A 19228-nucleotide genomic window follows, 5' to 3' on the forward strand; every position below is an offset into this window, starting at 1 on the left:
AGGAAGCACCTTGGGGAACAGGTAAATATTTACATGGGTATTTTTGCAAACCTCCAGCCCTTTCACCCATTTAAAATGTGACATCCCTGAGCAAAAACGAGAGCAAAACCCACTGCAGGCTAAGGACAAAGCCTAGCTCTCACAACTGAGCCATCACCCAGCCCAGCCATGCAGAAAACACCCAGGGGATGCTGCCCCACTGGATGTTGGGGTAAAACTCACAATTTTCCGCTCATAAAATGCGCCGCTGCTGTAGGTGGTGGCGAGGGTGGAGGCACATTCCTCCAGGTACCAGGGTTTGTAGCCATTCTCAGTGGTGCTGCTGATGGAGATGGTGTAGATGCTGTTGGTGTAGCCATCACAGGAGCAGTAATCGCCCTCTCTGCCGCCGTTCCCCGACGCCCAGACGAAAATGGACCCCAGTCCCCTGCGACCCTGCGGGCACCGAGGGCATGGAGGGTTAGAGGAGGTGTTTGCCCCAGCTGAGAGGTGAGCTCAGCACGGGGAGGAGGGGTAAGTCTGGTTTTTGGGTGTTTGGTTAGGGTGGAAGGATGGGTCCCAGCACTCAGCCCCCTGTATCAGTCCCCACATGTGTCCCTTGGCAATGACTCCCGAAAATCCAGTAACAGGATTTGGGCATTTTCCTTGGGGGAAAACATCTTGGGTACTCAAGACCCTGGATCTCAGCATGGTGCTTTTAGAGATGACCCTACAGGAGGAACTGGCAGGGAACCCCCAAACCCCAAATCTCCCAAGCCCACAAAACCCCTCATGAACCACCAAAACCACCAGAATCCTTCTCCCAGCCTATCCTTTAAGGTTTCTTGTTTTTTATTTTGTAAATCCCACCCTTTTCTCTCCCTCCCCATCACTTAGCTGGAACCTCTGATGGAGCCATCCCCAGTGGGTACAGCTGTGACCTCACTGGGAATTGGGGGGTGGGAGGGGTGTGCCTGCTGCCCAGAGCTCCCTGGAGCCAGGGGAAAATCCCACCTGGCAGCAGCAGCTGTGGTGCAAACGAGGGCCCCTAAAGAATCTAACACCACGGGAATGAGCCCCATTCACTCCTCCATCCAACCCACTGCTGGGACACCCAGGAATAGCCCAGCCCTGCGGGGGTTCACAGCAAGGTGAACATCCTAAAAAGGAGGATTTTTGGTGAGCCAAAAGGGTTAGGGGCAGGAAATTAAGTGGCTGGTTCTCTTCCGTGGCCTGTGAGGCAGGGCTCTCCGGGGAGGATGGAGCGCTGCCGGGCTTGGCAGGCGCGGCAGCAGCGGAGCAGCCCCGTCCTCCCCGCGGCTGCTCCTGCCACGGAGAGATTTCGGCGCTCGTCTGGGCAGATCTGGTGTTTACCTCCCTCCCACTGCTCTGTGGCAGCTTCCTCCACAAAAAATAATAATAACAACAACAATAATAATAATAAAGCAGCTTTGCACTGGAGGAATTCACTGGGATTTATTGTGGGCTTTAGGCGCCGGGGGGAGCAGGAAGGTTTATTACCTGTCTCGCCCCCCTCCTGGGGCAGAGGCTTTCTGAGCTGACCCTACCTCTGGATAGACAGTCTAAGTCAGGCTCTTTCCTTACTTTATGAAAGTTTTCATTATCTGGGCTGCCTCCCAGCAAAACTGGGTGGGTATTTCCCTAGAAAAGATTAATAGAGCTGTCTGGAGCTCTGCAAGAAAAAGTGCAATTGCCAAGGGAATTACTGCCCTGCTCCGCATCACGGAGAGTTCAACCCATCTTGCCAGCCCACCAAGCCTGCTGCTGGCATCTCCCATCCCACTTTCCAGGGTTTCCTGGATCTCTAAGGAGGCAGCATCCCAGCCCACACACTCGGCACACACACAGACAGCGACCGTCCAGCTCACCCACACCAAAGTCCAGACACCTCATGCAACCCAAGAGTTCCCAAATCACTAATTAGAGGAATAAAACAGGACACAATTGGCCAAGCATCTGGAGATGAAGCAATGATTTTGATTGGGATCAGAAGACTGGGAACCCAGACTTCCCTTTCATCCCTCACCCTGAGTGTTGCACCCACGGGACCCAAGAAAGGCTCAGACCTGCTCCAAACCCACATCCCCTGATGCCCAGGCAGGGCTGCACTGGGGGAAGGTGGGTTTGGAGACAGCACAGTCACATGAGGACATGAACAGACACATGAATGGCACTACAACAATGCACAGCTAACACCTGACAGCATTTCCTGGTGAGCAAGAGCTCACCACATATTGCAGCTCCTCTGGATTGGAAAAATCCATTCTTTCCCTTTGGTCTCAAACAAGGAACAATCAAGATTTCTGTAAGCAGACCCCAAACATCCAGCTTCTTAATTTGCCATCCTTCTAAGACAATGCAATGCCAGTGAGGGTCTCCTGACTGGTATAAAACCTGAATCTGGGCATCATTTAAACCAGGGAATCCCTCCCTGGCCAAGCTGGGGCTGATCCAGCTCACCCCAGCAGCTCATGGGTTGGCTGTGGGATGCACAGCATCTCCTGCTTCCGCAGCTCTGCAGGGCCTGGGTATTTGCCCAACAGCACTCCATGAATGACCAGGATAAATATCCCCTCGTTAGCTTGGGAACTAATAAAGTGTGGCTGGAGGAACAAGAAACAAGATGATAAATTACCCCAGCGCAGTCCTATCGCTAATAGATAAAGGTTATTTTAATGTTTCCATTAAAAACTCAATTTTAAGGATTTATAACTTGGTTACAGCTGTTTGCTCGGGCTAAAGGTGGCAGTTAACTATCTGCTTGCAGCTTTCCTTGTTATTTAAGGAGATGGAGTTGGCAATTACGAGTTGTGCATGTGGGATAGTGGGTGCTGCAAACACGGGGCGGCAGTGGTGGGACTGGGGTGTCCCCTGGGAGGCAAAAACAAGCATCCTAAGAGAGTGGGGCTGTGCTAGGCAAGTACCCTGCTGCTGCCCGTTTGCTCCTGCGTGGAAAAATAAGGTCTAAAAAGCAGCTTGTTCCCCGTATTTACACGGCGTGAACTCCCCGGCCCTTCAATGGACTCCTCGGCAGGCTCACCGCCCCAGCAGGAAATCAAGTAAACAGTGGGAAAAGCACTCCACCCTATTTTTAGATAAGAGGCCGCCCCAACGCCCGGCACGCTACGGGAAGAGGCAGCAGAGGAAGGAGTGGTGGCAGAGGTTGAAGTGGGGGATTCACAGCCTGGCCCGGGGCTGCTGGCAATGGAATCCCACCCCCAGATTCTCTGGAGCACCCAGGGAACAGCCACTGTGGAGCCCTGAGCCACTGCAACACTTACCCACAGCACCCACCAAACTGCCAAAAAGGCCTTTTTCCCAATGCCTTTGCCAATATTGGGCATTCTTTTAAAGTATCCAAAAAGGGAAGGGGCACAGGAAGGCCAGGGAATCCCCAGCAGAGATTGACAGCTGTCAATCATATGTGATGTTGGCCAAATAAGCACAACAATTCGTTGTCAGATTCTGTGGCAACACCCATGTCCCTCCCCAGCCATGACACAGCCACTTGTTCTGGGTGGAAAACCAGGGGAATGCTTAACATGACAGAGGCCCCTGGGAAAGGATACCAGGAGCCCCAAGAGCATGGAGGAGAGGGTTGGACATACTGGGGATTGGATTCTGCTGTTTCCATCCACACCAGCATCCAGGGGGACATTTTGGGGTGCAAAGTTACCCCCCCAAGAACCGCTTTGGGTTTCTCATCCCGGCAGAGCTTCGCACAACCTGGGGCCTCCCTGCTCTGCCGGGGCCGTGCCGAGGGGTCCCACCATCACCAGGCACCTCCCGCCGTCACCACCCTCGGCCGCCAAATCCACCGGAGCTCTTAGGGACGCCGGGAAAAACTAGGAAAAATTAGAGATGATTGGCTCCCCCCCGCCCCAGCCCTAGTGCTGGCATCGCCTCGGGGGCCGAGCTGCCCATCCCCGCGCCAGACCCCGGGCCGGCCGCGGCCCTTCCCACGGGACAGGAGGAGGAGGGCGAGCGCGTCTGGGCGCTGCGGGATCCACACCTTTTTAATGCCTTGCTCAAAAGCCTGTTTGGCCAATAGACCGGGTCCATCAACTGTCTTCCCATCATCATCTGGCCCCCAGCTCGCGCTGTAAATGTCAATGTAATCGGGTCTGATGCCAAGCGACTTCGCTTCAACAACATCTGTTACATCTCCATCTAACATACGAATGCCTAAAAGCACAAAAACATCAGACATTAGGGCTTCATGGCGTGGATGACAGTGTGAGGATTGCAATCAAAGGGCTTTGTTAACGGCGGCGGAAACCGCACGGCTCAGGCGCGCCTGGAATAGCTTCAGCCCCTGGCCCCGCATGCCAACAAGCCTGGCAGCAGGATGCTGGGGAGCTATGGGGAAAGTTTTCTGGGTTGCTGGCTTCATGGCAGGTGATGGAGAAGGGGGTGTTAAAATTCACTTCCCCTTCTCCAGTGGGGAATGGGTGGTGGTAGTGGTACTGCACTCCCCAGTGCCAAAATCCCCCACTACAATCCTTTTTACTCCCCTTTTGATTCCTTAGCTAGCGCATTTCTCCACCTGGAAGATTTTAGTGTTTCCTGAACACTCATGTCCCCCAGCTTCAGGCACATTGGTGAGATGAAGCCTCTCCCCTCAAGTGGGGATGGCTGTGACTGTTCCCAAATCCCATCACTGCCCAACTGATGACAGCGGTTCCCTGGAGAAGGAAAAGCCCTAGGAATAAAACCCAGGCTGTGGTTTTTATGGCCAAAATCAGAGCCAGGACCCTAACACACGGTGGGACAACAATGCCACCCAGGATAACTCTCACTTTCAGCTGGGAATGCCAGCAGGTACCAGCTAGGATGCTCACGGGCAGAGCCCACCAGCCATAGTGGGATGGGCTGGGGGATTGCTGCACACCCCCAGCCTCTGACTGCTGCAATATGAGAGCACAACCCCCTCTGCTCTCCATCACCCTTTCCCTGCTGGATTTTCTCTCTGTACAGTGGGTAGAGGGTACCAGACACCCCAGTAGGCTGCCCAGAAACAGCCCTTGGAAGAAAAGCAATGCTGGAAATTTCAGCATCGTATTTTGTCAGCCAGGGAGAGTCTGGTTTATGAAAATGCATTTCCCCTTCCACATGTATTTTGTCTTAAAGCAAACAAATGCAGGCAGATGTCATTCCAGCTGCAGCTGCGCTCTGGACACCAGTCAACTCAAATATCTCCTTCTGACACTGTTCCCAACCAGCCAAAACCAAGCTTAGAAATGTAAAATCAGGGAGAAGAGCTGTTCCCAAAAAATTCCTCTTTGTCAACAAGAAAACACAAGGAGAAGGCGTGAAGAGCCAAGCCCAGTGTTTGAGCTGCACACGGCAAGGAAAGCCAGCTGAGGGATGGGGTTTGTGCTTACTGTATGTGGCTGTTCTCATCAGCAAGCCCAAAATCAGCCTAAAGTCAACCCAAAGCCAACCCAAAGTCTGCCCAGAGACAACCACCCACAATGAGGGGCTCCCTGGTTAAATAATGGGGAGCAGAGGTGGGTGCTGCAAAATAAATGAGCTTTGTGTCACACAGAGAGCAACACCGACCTCCAAAGCGAGTGTTGGAGGAGAGGGGAGAGGAGGAGGAATGGCAGGAGCCCTTTCCTTGAGCAGTGATGTGTTTTGCCCAGGGCATATGAAAAGCAATGCAAGAGCACTGAAGAGCAGCCAGTAAAATTAGATGGGAGCTCTCCGAGTGTGACAAATAGGCTTCCCCAACAAGTTGTGCTCATTAATCGCTGCTTTATTTGTGTAATCCATCTAAAATCACTCTCGCTGCAGCTATAGCGTATTTTCCTCCATGATCCCAAACTTGATATGGCTCAGACTCTATTTTTCCCCTTTGCCTGCTCATGTTGTGGGAAGCCCCCGGCCCCCAGCCCTCTGCCAGGTGTCTTGTCTCACTCAACACCTCCCCAGCACACCCCTGAGGCAAGGCACTCGTTAAAGGAAGCAAATTAAAATGAGACCCAGAGGTCGTCATAAAGTCAACAAGGAACGCTCGTCTCCACAGCTGCTGTAGAGAAAGGAGCATGAAGGGAATGGCCTGATCCTGCAGGATCCAATAAATCCCACTATAAGCTTTGCCTTGCTCTGCTGCTGCTTGCTGTGTGCTTGGAGATGGGTTTTTAGAGGCAAGAAGCCTCTAAGAAGCAAAACACCATCACACATGTAGGGTGCACAGGAGATTGGATGGGATGATGTGCCCTAGCCCTTACAGCCCTACCAGTCCACTCTTTGCCCTCCCTGGGGTTATTTCTTCCCTCTGGGAATTTTCCCAGCACAGACAACCACGGGAGGTACTTGGCCAAGAGCAAGATCCCTGTGAACACTGCTCCCATGCAGACACAACCCTAACAAAAGCTGTTTCCCGCACAGCCAGGATGAATAAGCCAAAAGAAGGAATTAAACCCCAAATCCACCGGTGGGCACTTGGGTCCCTGCTGCTGACAGTCACTTCTCCCAGCCCTGGAGTGGCAGGAGGGGCTGCAGGAAAAGCCCCTCTCCTGTTCCAATGATGCCAGGGATGGGCTGAAGGTTGAAAGAACCCAGCTCCAGGCATTTGTCCCCTACACTGTTCCACCAGCCGTGTAAGGTGGGACACGCCACTCCCACCCCTGCTAAGACCCTCATGGTGCCAGGGTTGCCTGGGCTGGCCAGAACTGCCAACCAGTTCAGCTAATGCAAATGAACTCAGCAATGCTAATGAGCACTAGGATCCAATTTGGTGATAGAGATTCATTTGCTTTCCACACACGTTATTTGAGGGACTGTGCAGAAAACCCCCCCTATACGCATCTCTGACCCCCCACTTTCTTGGTGTTTTTCCCCCCGAGAGTATTTTTGGGGTTCTCCCCAGGCCCCCTGCTCTGAGCAGCTCCTCAGCATCCCTTAACCCCACAAACAAGTGACATCAGCTCTGAACCTCAGCCAGCACCACTGACCATAGCAAACACAGCCACCCCAAGGACAAGGGGTGAAAACACCACATCCTCAATCCACATGCACCCTCACAGCAAGGATGCAGCCCAAGCAGAAAGTTTCCACCCTAAATCCATGGAGCCAGAGTCCCCTGCATGCCATAGCGCCCATCCTCCTCCCCCAACACCCCTGGGGCTCCCTGCAGCCAAGGCACCAGGGAGAGACTTTCTCCTGGGGGAGCAGCATCCCACCTCTCCCCCAGGAGCCCGTTGGTGTGACCAGGGTGGCCCTGGTCCCTCAGGGGGATGGTGAAGGGCAGGGGAGCCATGGAGGTGCCAGCCTCACCTCCGATGCGGGCGTTGTAGGCGATGCCCACGATGCAGTAGGAGTTGTTCGCCGCCGCCGCCACCTCCCCCGCGCAGCGAGTGCCGTGCCTGCAAGGAGAAACCCCCATCAGCTCCTGGCCATGGCAAAGGATCCCTCCAGCCACACCCCACCCAACACCCAAAACCAGCCCCAAGGCTGGAGCAGGGGAAGAAACTTACCCAAAACCCACACCAAGCGGGTGGAGGAAAGTAATGCTGAAAGCAATTTGCTGTTTGCATTTTGCACCTAAATCAAATTTGCTGTTTGCATTTTACACCTTGATGCAACTTCCTCTGTGCATTTTGCACCTAAATGCAACTTCCTCTTTGCATCTTGCACCTCTACGCAGGCTGCTCTTTGCATTCCTGTTTCCTTTCCACCTGTAACCATCCCACTTTAACCGAAGCCCAAAAAATGCATCCAGGCTTTGCCATCTCAGCCACCCATCCTGACTCATTGGTTCAATCCCCAGCCAGGGCAAGGAACCCCCTGGTGCTGTACTAGATGGCTGGAGGATTCATTAGCAATTAGTGTGGTTGGCACCAGCTGAATTTGCATTAAACATTAAACACAAGGACTTAATGCAAAGTCCTTAACAGAGCCTACTCTGCAGCACTGGGAATGGGGAAAGGGACCTGGAAGAGGCCCCAGAGGGGACACCCAGCCTCAGGAACACCCCCAAACCCCTTGCTCCATTACAATTATCATCACATACTTGTTCTCATTGCTGGCATCGTATCGTGGAGTTGGGTCATGGTCATTCCCATTAACATCGTAGCTTGCAAGAGGATCCTGAAAAGATTAGATTCACCATTAAATTCAACTTACAAGGTGCTTGTGGTGGCCAGTAGCTGCAGCGATGGCCAGTGCAGGCAAGCAGAGCAGAAAATTACATTTTCCCTTTAGTTTCTGTCTGTTTGCTCAGAATAAATATTTTTAGGCTGCAGTCCTGAGTGTTTCCCAGGGGAAATATCCTGCTACCTCAGGAAGTGCTCCTCTGAACCCCAAATCCTGCTGGGTTCAGCACCCCCCTCCCTCCCACTCTGGCCATGTGGGGTTTGAGCTGGGGCTGAACGGGTTCATGCAGGTTTTTGGCTCTGCCCTGGTGAGCAGAGGGAGGAGGCTGCTTCCCAGGCAGCTGCAAAGGGAGTTCCCCCAGTCCTCTTTATCTAAAAACCTCATTTCCTTCTTAAAAACATCTCAAGCTTTTTTTTTTTTAAAAAAAAAAAAAAAGGCAACAAACCTTTTCCTCTAAATATGCCAATGCACAGACTTCAGCTGTGTTTACACACTGAAATTCTCCATAAATCAATTCATGGTGAGGATCAGCCCCAGTCCATCCCATCCATCCCCCAGCTCACATAGTTCTGCAGCAGGTCAGGGTGGTTCCTCTCTATGCCGTCATCCAGGATGGTGACCACCACGTTCTTGCCCGTGTAGCCCCTCTGCCAGGCTGCCAGGATGTTCATCTCCGACCTGCACCGACTGTTTTTATCACCGCAGTGCTACGGGGACAAACACAGCTGCAAAAGGGCTGCAACCCCATCCCAGCCCATCTAAGCAAACAGCCAGGCCAGGAACCCATTTAATCAACCAGAAAATATATTTACAACCCACCCCCTGCCATATAACTTGCAGATTTGTTATAACTTTACTCCACAGACCAAACCCATCCTGCAGCAGTTAATCCAGGCAATGCTATCTCCCCATTATTCTTTTCCTCTTCCATTTCAAGTACTATGGGCTCCTGGGTTTTGAAGTGCTCACTTCCTTTCCACCCTTAATTTTCAATGAATTTCCCTGTCAAATACAGATCGATGAAGCAGGCAGGAGAAAAATTATATTACAAATAGATGGCTGCAGCTCTGGGATGGGTAAAATACAGCAGTGCTGCTCCCAAGTCTTTGCTGTGCAGACCATGAAGGGGGGCTGCTAACAAGGGTGAAACACTTCAAACCAGACTCTCAGGTGTATTAATTCACAATTTTTAATTCCTGCTGCCAAGCACATTTGATGCTATTATTTCATTACTGTCTGGGCTAAGCAAAGATTGATGATGCATTTGCTTAGAAATAAATGACCCCCCATAAAGCAGTGACAGGGAGACACCCACCAGGTACCACATGTTGGGCCACACCGGGTCGTTGAAGGGCAGGGCCTGTGGCTCCCCTCGGACCTGCCTCTTCACCCTCCTCTTCACCTCCTGCTGCTGCAGCCAGTCCACCTGCAAGCAGAGACCTGGGTCAGCACCACCCATGGGCACTGAGCCTGGCATTGCCCACTGAAATGGGACATGGGATGCAGAAGCAATGCCAGCCTCAGCCTAAACCCCGTGCTCTGGCAAACCCCCATCTCCGTGGCCAGAGCTGCTGTGGAGACAGCAGCTCCATTTGGAAGGAGACGGGATGGATGGACAGACAGGCAGGGTGAGCTCAGCTCATTGTGCTGTCTAAGCCAGAGCAGATTCCTCTGCTGGAGCAGCAGAGCCCTGGAGCACAAATAACGTCGCCTTGGAGCGCAAGCCTGAACTCCCCCGGCTCAGCCAAGCACAGAAGCACGCGCTGGAGTCCCGCTGGAGACAGAACACATATTTCAGTGTTTAGTCAAAGTTTTGGAGAAGACTCAGGTGCTTGGCTTAGCTTTTGGGCTGATCCCTCCTGCCAGCTGGGAGGCAGCAGCTCAGCCCTGAGGCTGTTCCACCTGGCTCCGGGCTGCTCATCCTTTCGAGCGCCTTCCTCCCGATAAAACAACAAAAACTGGGGGCTTTACTCAAGCGCAACACGCATTTCCCAAAAATACGTGATGGCCTCACACGGCTGTGGCAGATCTCAGGGGACGTGGCCAGCTCCACACAAGTATTTTTGGCAGTGGCTGCGTGTGAGGTGGCCTTGGAGCCGACCACTCTGACATTTGTTTGCGTTCCAGCGGGGCATGACACGCAGAGAGATCAAACGGGAAATGATCTGGAAAAGGCCATGATTGGGAAATGCTGGTGTTTGCCCACAGCGCTGCAGAGGGAGCTGCCTAAGGTGCTGCTTTGGAAGCAGCCACATCCCATCCTTATCAAATATTAACCACCCCCCAGACCCTTATTGCCACATAGGGCTTTCCTGCCTTCAGCATGGAGGTGAAGCACAAGTTTAGCAAAAAAAGGTTATAAAAGTAATTTATAGACCAAATCTTTACAGATGCTCGTGCTGGGGGAGAAAGGAAGCACCAGCCAATGAACTGTGAGGGCTGCGTGGCACATCCCTCCTTGCTGGACACTTTCTTCCTGATGGCTCTGGGTCTTTTTGGAGCTACTCATGGGGATGTCTCTATTGTTGTGACTAAGGTTTTGTAACAAAAGGAATAAAAATACAAAGTGCAACTTCTGTTGAGCTCATTTATGTAAAGCTGTCAGCTGAACTGAGTTCTTGCACAGTTTATTGCTTTGTGCCTCAGATGGAGGTGGATGTCAGAAACCCGACAGCTTCCAGCCTAGAGCTTGGGTTTTAAACACATATATATTATAAAGAAAAGAAAAAAACTGTTGAAAGGGGGAAAAAATGTATTTCATAGAAAAATGATTTTCCACGCTGCCTTGGCTGCCGAGAGTGCACCGCTTTGCTCACACAGTGATGGATTTAAACACTGGAAGCAAAAATATAACTTCATGGTCTAGTTAAAAAAAAATAAAAATACATTAAATAGAGGTTATGGCCCAAATAACAGGCTTTTTTCCTTAAAGCACCACTCCCTGGCAGCATTTCCATGAGTCTGGCTGCCCAAGCCACAGCTACTACCTTTCCCTGCTGCTTTGCAGGATGCAGGAATGATGGTGAGGTGTGGGATTTTAGGGGGTTTTGCCAGGAGCTGCCTCACAGGGATGTCTTCATCTCAAACAGGCTCCTGATCGACCCCAGCGCTGCCAGCTGGGAGTCGATAGAGCCATCGTGTGTGGACACAGAGAAATCAGCAGTTTAAGGACATTGATTTCAAGGAAGAGTTGATAAATCAATGTGGCTGGCATGGGAAAATAGGCAAGCAGGAGGAGTCTGGGGCATCCCTGCAACAGCTCCTGCAGCTCATGAAACTCAGATCAACTTCCATTGCTGGTCCAAGCTGGGGAAAAGCTTCTTGAAAACGTAAAATAAAGGGGGGAAAAGGCTTTTTAGTACTAGAAATGACCCAAACTGTTGTAGTCCTGAGGCCCAGGGTCCCAGCTCTACCCTTGCAAACCCTAATTATTACAGAATCACAGAATGGTTTGGGTTGGGGGGGACCTTAAAGCTCATCTCACTCCAAATCTTCTGCCATAGGGAGGGACACCTTCCACCAGACCAGGTTGCTTCAAGACTCATCCAACCTGGCCTTCAACACTTCCAGGGATCCCAGTGGCTGTGCAGGAGCTGAAGTGGAGATCCAAGATAAACAAGATGGTTCCAGCACGTTTGCCATAAAGCACAGCAAATAATTCAGATGGGGTTGATTTTGCTGTGGTGCATGGCCAGAGGCACAGGGACCAAGGCCATGGCACCCCCTGATGAGGATTAAGAGACTGGAGCAGTGAGGATGGAGGCTCAAGCACTGCATGGACCAACACGAGCATTCCAGTGAGCAAGGAAAGTTATGGCGGTAAGAGCTGCAAGTGGAGCCCTAGGAGGGGTGGCACAGCATGGTATGACCCCACTCTGCACCCCACTGTCCCTCCCCAGCTCCCACCACCATGACCTATCCCCGAAATTGCTGGATTTGCCACATCCTTCCTCCCTTTCCATCACGTGCCACTCTCTTGGCTTATATCAGCCCCAGCAGGAGCAGTCAGCTGCCCCAGGGGTCTCTTGGGGCAACAGGGCAGCTCAGCAGCACCCTGGTCGCACAAGGATCAGGACCCTGGCTGCTTCCCTGTGTGTCCTGGAGTCTCCCCTTCCTCAGACTTCTGGGGGTGGAGAGCTTGGCGTGGTCCTCCTGCCCAGCTCATGCCACCGAACCCCACAGCAAACAAACAACAGCAGTGGAAACAATAGCCCCCAGAAGGCATGAACCACCCAACATCTGCAAACAACCGGATTGGCTGGTTCCTCAGGATTTCTGCAAGATTTGTTTCCATCCTCCCTATTCCAGCTCCTGTCCTCCTGCCTCGAGGTGATGTTTTCCTGCATGCATGCTAAGCTGGTGCCATCCAAATGCATCGCTTAAACGATTTGTAAATGTACATGGGAGAGGGGGAGAGACAAGACATGCCAACAGGTTTTGAACTGATAAGGAAGGATTAAGAGAACAGGAGTTAATTGCTCCAGCTTGGAGCCCACAAAGCAAGGTAAGGTAAAGGTTAATATGACTAAAAGCCAATTGATTTAGTTTGCATTATAACCAGACTCATTTAAATGGGGGTATTTCAAATGCAGAGAATTCGTTGTTTGCTGGGATGCCTGTGCACCCCCTGAGGGCGAACAGCTTTAATTAAAGCCCAGCACACTTCCAGGGCACCAGGCTCCCTTCGCCGAGGTTTCCCCCGCTGGCAAAGCAGCCACGCGAACAAACGAACGCCTCCTCCTCAAAAATGTGCTACAGACCTTGTCCAAATATTTAACAGCAAATCTGTCCGGAAAGCCTGGGGAGCTCAGGGCTGCTGCGTGTGTCTGGGGAGATGTGGACGGGACCGGGTGTGGAGCGGGTTGGAGATGTCTTGGGAAGGAGCATCCCAGGGGTGTCTGAGCACCCCGAGGGCGGCCAGGCATCGCTGCAGGCACCAGCAGCTTGCTACCTAAGCTACCTTCACCAAAATGGCTTTTTCTGCTTTTATGTCCCCCTCTCCCAAAAAAACCTTCCCAGCATTAACCCTTCCCCTGCTCTGCACAGTGCTCAGGGGGAGCTGGGGGAGGACAGCCAAAGGGGAGCCCCAACGCTTCCCCAGCACCCCAAACCCAGCTTGCCCAGGTCCCTCCTTGCCTTCTTCCCCGCCACCCCATTACTTTTGTCAATTCAGCTGCGCTGAAAATCCCTTTGGATGCTTGCTCTAGGAAAAAAGCAATGCAGAGCTATTGCCAAGGATTTCACACATAGCAACCATTGAGGCAGCAAGTGTTGTGGCAACTGGATCAACACCCCGAGCATGCAACAGCCTTTCTGTCCTGGAAAGCTTTTCCCCCTTTTCTTCCTCCCGGCTTTCAGGCAGATGTTAGTGTTTAGTCACTTTTACGTATTTTCTCCGTGCCCGTGCCCAATGAGTCACTCCTGTGTGCGCAGGGCTGTGGCTCAAGGGTAACATGTCATCCCGAGATGCTACAGCTCACTCTTGACCCGGATCAAGCCAACAGCCTTCTCCAGGGACAGGTGGGGACCCCCATCCCGCCACCCTGCAGGGGCTGGGGGACACCAGGGTGCCCAGCCCTGTACCTTGGGGTCCATGCGGAGGAAGTTGTGCGGTCCCCGGCTGCTCAGCGTGGAGCGCTTAAACGTCTTGCTGTGGTGAAAGTGGTAATAGTTTTCCAAGCTTCCAATCTGCAAAAAAAAGAGGTTGTTTGGGTTGTTTTTTTTTAAAGTCTGTTTTCCCGTGGCTGCCCCCCCATTTTGTACTGGCAGCATCGGTGCAGCCGTGCCCTGCACCCCAAATCCCTCGCTCCCACAGAGCTCCCGGGGCTGGGGAGGATGCAGGATGCTGGCACGAGCCCCGGTGCCACCGCTGTGACAAACAGCGTTGGTGGTCGGACGCTGCACTGGCACAACAGAGCCCGGAAAACATTTTTATGAATTTTCACCCATTAAAAGCATCTTTGAAAACTGCCTTTCATCAGCTCCCAAGCAGAAATAATGAGCTAAAAATGAGCTCAGCAGCTGCGGCGCAGCCAGGGGAGCTGTGCCTCATCCTCCTGCCTTCTCCGCCCCGCGCTCCGGCTTCGCCCCGGCAGCACATAAGGAGAGGTGATGCGATCCCTGCCCGCCATGGGATGCTCCTGGGAAGCGTGGGATATAAATGTGCATCCCCTGGAGTGAGGGATGGCAGCACTTGCAGGAGAACACGGTGCCAGCCACACCACCCTGCCAAGCCCTGGGGTGGCTGCGCTGCCTCCGGCCCTCTCAGCCCGGCATCTGGAGACACCACAACTCCTCTTTTTTCATCCCAAAAGCAGGGATAAAGTCCCGGGGCAATGCAATGAATCGAGGGATCTCAGCCAGACACCGCATGTAAAACATCTCACGGGGATTCACAGCCAGAGGGACGGGAATGACCCAAAAGCTGCACTCCCTGGTATGTGGCTCCCAGATCACATAATTTGTGTACAAATTGGGACTTTGCTATAAATTCACTTTTGCCTGAGTTGGTTTCCTTTTTTTTTTCCGCCCCACCAAAAAAACCCACATTCCATGTCAGGAGCTGGATGTTGGAGCCAGTGACGTTCCCTGTGTCTTGCTCACAGGACCAAAAAGGGCCATCCCCTACAAGCACATGCAAGGCAACATCTTTAAGACCATGTGTGACCCAGGGGCCAGGGTGACATTCCTGAGGCCAGACCAGGGCTGGCTGCAATGGAGCAGCAGGGAACAAACAGGTTTGTCTGGATCAGATGCTAAAGCAGATGACAACTACTTACATCTTTATCACACTTGATACTTTGAGATCTGCCAGTGTCTCTTACAAGCATTAAATATTTAATTAGTCTTGCTCTGCCTTTTATGCCAGGATGTCATTTCACCAACTTTACTGCTGTTAGTGTGATTTTTATAATTTATTTCCACTCAAATTCACTTAAACCCTCCCTCTTCCCCCTTCACATTGCAGAGTAGCTGGGCATTTTCTTTAACATCCACTTAAAGAGGTTGCTCATTGCAATCTGTATTTGCCTTTTAAACCCATTCTTCAAATCCATTTGCACTTAAAAAAGAGAAGGAGGGTGCTTCAACCTCTCCATATTTTAGGGAAACCTTGACAAGGCCACACTGCCTCTTGCCCACTCTGCCTGGAAATCAGAGTACAGGGCTTACTACAAAATCCTGCAATGGGTTTAGGGTTGAAGGGATTTTAAAGACATCCAGTTCCAACCCCCTGCCATGAGCAGAGCCACCTTCCACTAGACCAGCTTGCTCCAAGCTTCTTCCATCCTGGCCTGAAAGAGGGATGGGGCGTCCACAGCTTCTCTGGGCAACCTGTGCCAGTGCCCCACCATGCCCACTGTAAACAATTCCTTCCTAGGTAAAGAATTTCTTCCTTCCTTTTCACAAATAAATGCAAAATTACCACGCAATGCAAAGCAGCAAGAGCACAGGGAAGGTAATGATCTCATCACAGGCTCTGGGGATACATAGCCAGAGCAGCAGGAAAAGAACTCTGTGCCCCACTTCTTTATCCTCCTGGGATTTATGGGCAGAAAAATAAGAAAAACCTTCCCATGATGGGAATACCTTGAAAGTCTGAGCAGAGGTTGGTCCCAGTGGACCAACCTGGTAGACCTCCAGATGTCCTGTTCCACCTAAGATATTCTAAGGAGAAAAACTTGTAAATGTCATTTTTCTCTTAAATGAAAAAGGATTTGTTGGTCCTCCTTGTGATCAGTCAGCTCAGTAAGGGCTCTGTAATGCAACCCCATCTCACCCAAACCATTTCATCTGTGCTAAGTACAGCTACGCCAGCACTGGTGCCTTCCCAAAGGGTGGATCCAACCGGGAAGGCAGTGAGCCCTCCCCTCCTGGGGACACCACCCATTCCCATCAGGGACAAGGGGTCCAGTCGCTGAGCTCCCGCCTTCAGGAATGTAATTCGCAAATGACCACGGATGTGTTCAGCTCAGCAAGGATCAAGCCAAGAGCTGCGAGATGACAGGAATCCAGGAAAGCTCCAAATACAGCCCAAAATTAAACCCATCCCTCTCCTGCATTGCCGGTGAGACCACTGAGGATGTGCCAGCCCTTCCAAAACTTAGTGTTGGACACCACACATGGAAAAATTCATATAAACCCTGCAAGCAGGATGGGAAGGGGCTCACCATCACCCCCTTGCCAGCGGCACTGCCCGGGGCTCCGGCACCGTCCCCGCAGCGCCCTCGGCCAGGGCCTGTCCCGGCTCGCCCCGGCACGGCCGAGGAACAAAGCCCGGCGGGAGGAATGAGCAGGCGAGGAATGAGCAGGCGTTCGAGGGTGTAAAAGCCGTTTCTTTTGTTTAGTTGTTTGCTTCACTTAAATAGAAGTTGACGCAAGTGATTCCCCAAGGGAAATGTCACTCTGCCATGACCCAGAAGGGTTTAGAGTGTCCTGGCTCGTGGTTTGGGCACAAGAAAATGCTCAGAGCTGTGTGTGCCAAGCCCAGCAGTGCCTTTCCCGTGTCAGGAGCCTCCAGGATTGCATCGCAGAGGAAAAGATGTCACCAGCCACCACGGCAGGGCTGAGCCTCTTTGCACCCAGCTGGGTCTTCATCCAGCGACCATCACCTCTCCTCCTCCCTCACCACCTTGGACTCCACTCAAACATCTTCCCAGGGTGACAACATCCTGGGCAGAGTTTCCCAGCAGGTTTTGTCCAGAATCAGGCCCCCCAGGAGGGCACATCTCAATGGGCAAAGTGCCATCACCAGCAGCTCCACAAGCTGATGATGCAAGAGGAGGAGAGGAGGACACTCAAGTTCAACACACCATGAACCTTGAGCACAACACTGCAAATGTCACACATGAGCCCACGTGCAGGGAAAGCAGTCCCTCAAGGTTTAACCCTGGACAGGACCCAGTGGAAAAAGCCCAAAAGCCAATGGGGAAAGCTTGGAGAGATGCAGGGCTGAAGGCAGGGTGTTGAGAGCAGCTGGGGAAGCCCCAGCGGTGCAGGAGCTCCCAGTATCCGCGGGAAAGGCGGGAGCCAGGAACACCCTGATGCAACCACAGAAATATTTCCCTTGCTCTCCAGCCTGCACAGGGCTGCCCCGGGGAAAGGGCTCAGGGGGAAAGGATGGATGCTCCAGTGGAGCCACATTGCACCCATGGGCCAAATGCCTCCAGCATCATAGGGATGAGCTCACATAACCGGGATGGGGAAGGAGGGAGGGGTAACAGATGCTCCAGCAGGGAAGGGACACAGCAAAACCCCAAACCAGGAGCTGACGTTAGGCTGATGCAACTTGGGAGAGTGGGAAGTTCAATCAAGATATTCTCTGCCTGAAGAGGGATAAACACTGAAAAGCCCTTTGGGTTGCACAACCACCTTCGCCCAGCCCTGTGATAGACGCGATTGAAAAATACATGTGATTTTCTCCTTGGTGGGATGGGAGCTGAGCACGCAGGTAGGAGACTAAGGGTGCAACATGAGGGGTTGTCCCCCACGCGAGGTCACAGACACTGGTGCAGGAGACAATGTGCCCAATTCAGCCTCCCCCCAAAAAAATTGTTTATGCAGCACCCCGTGACTTTAATTATAGTTAAAAGCAGGGTTGCGATATAAAGCAAGGTTATAATTTGTAGTCCGGGAGACACCTTGGGCAGGAGGACAACCTGAAGTGTCACCCAGCCAAAAAAGCGCCGGGCAGCGCCATGGCAATAAACTCTGGAACAAACTCCGAGGACACCAGCCTGCATCTGGGATTGCAGAAGATGAAGAAATTGAAAGGAAAATGAGCTGCTGCGCAGAAAATCTCTTTTAAGACACCAGTGCTCTGCGGGGGTTTGAAAGCAAAAGTTCTCCGTGTTCCCGAGATCTCCGATAAAAACCCGGGCCGGAGAGTCCAAAGTTTGTTAAACCCACAAATACAGCTTTCCGGGGTGGGAGGAACTTGTGCAACCCCCCAGCGGTGCGGAGCGAGGGCACCCCGAGGAGGGGCATCCGCTCGGGGGGAGACCGCCCCCCGGCCAAAGCGCTCCGACAGCATCCCCGCATCGGCCCCGTTCTCATCTCGACCGCTCCGGGGGGCTCATCTCCCGCTCCCGGGACCCCCGGCATCGCCTCTGTCCCGGCAGACCGGGCAACTCGGCGAGACCTCCGCCAGCGGGGAGATCTCGGGGTCCATCTCCCGCTCCTGGGATCCTGTCGCGGTCCCGGGAGTACCGGCAGTTCCGCGGGACCCCCGCCGCCTCCCCAGCCCCGGGACCAGCGTCGTCGGCTTCCCGGTACCGGGAGTCCCAGTGCGACACCCCGGGCAGCTCCCCAGCGCCGAGCTCCCCACGCCGGGGATCTGCCGCAGGCTCCCAGTGCAGGAATCCCCGGCAGTTTCCCGAGACCGCTCCGCCTCTCCGATCCCGGGACCCTCGGTAGCTTCCCGGAACCCTCGGCTTCTCTCCGGTTGCAGGACCCCCGGCAGCTCCCCGATCCCTCGCAGGCTCTCGGTGCCAGAACCCCCGGCAGCTCCCCGGTGCACCCGCCGGTCCCCAGCGCGACCCCCCGGCCCCGCATCCCCCGCTCCCGGTGGCTCAGCACCTGCCCGCTCCCGGAGCCCCCCGGCCCCCGCCGCCCCTTACCTGCCCCAGGCTGATGTACCCGTAGGCGGCGGCGAGGCGGGCGGCCTCGGCGGGGCCCCCCCGCACCCGCACGGCCCAGTGGTTGGTGTAGACGGTGCGGGCGGGCTCGGCGGCGGCCCCGCGCCCGGGCAGCGCCAGCGGCAGCGCCAGGGCCAGCAGGCAGAGGCGGGCGGGCGGCGGGGCGGCCGCGCTCCCCGCGCCGGGGCCGGCGGCGGGCATGGTGCGGGGCCGGGCCGGGCTGGGCGGAGCGGGGCGCTGCGCCTTTTAACCGGCCCCGCAGCCCGCGGGGGCGGGGGGATGCTCGGGGGGGGCGGGGAGGGCCCGGGAGAGCGGGCGGACGGGGCGGCCCCCGGCACTGCCCCCCCTCGTCCCCCCGCCTGCCGCCGGGCAGCCCCGCTGCGTGCCCGGCGCTGCTCCCCGGAAACCCCCCCGCGCACCTCTGCAGCCCCCCTGCCCGACTCCGGGCAGCTCCCCGGACCTCTCCGTGCACGGCTCTGTGTCCCTTCCCCGCG

General features: G+C 53.9%; 1 protein-coding gene across 1 annotated transcript in view; it reads right to left on the reverse strand.

Moving 5' to 3' along the window:
• PCSK6 (proprotein convertase subtilisin/kexin type 6) overlaps positions 1–18935 on the reverse strand; it is a gene marked incomplete at its 5' end in the record, with an annotated part of 33561 nt that extends 14626 nt beyond the window's left edge. Inside the window, 8 exons of the mRNA XM_084213497.1 lie at positions 223–435; positions 4013–4185; positions 7282–7370; positions 8018–8094; positions 8664–8807; positions 9416–9526; positions 13684–13788; positions 18717–18935. Of these exons, the coding sequence (XP_084069623.1) occupies positions 223–435; positions 4013–4185; positions 7282–7370; positions 8018–8094; positions 8664–8807; positions 9416–9526; positions 13684–13788; positions 18717–18935 (1131 nt within the window). The remainder of the gene's footprint in view (positions 1–222; positions 436–4012; positions 4186–7281; positions 7371–8017; positions 8095–8663; positions 8808–9415; positions 9527–13683; positions 13789–18716) is intronic.
• Positions 18936–19228: the final 293 nt, after the last annotated feature.

The sequence above is a fragment of the Fringilla coelebs genome (genome assembly GCF_963513975.1).
Source record: "Fringilla coelebs genome assembly, chromosome: 12".
NCBI lineage: Eukaryota > Metazoa > Chordata > Aves > Passeriformes > Fringillidae > Fringilla > Fringilla coelebs.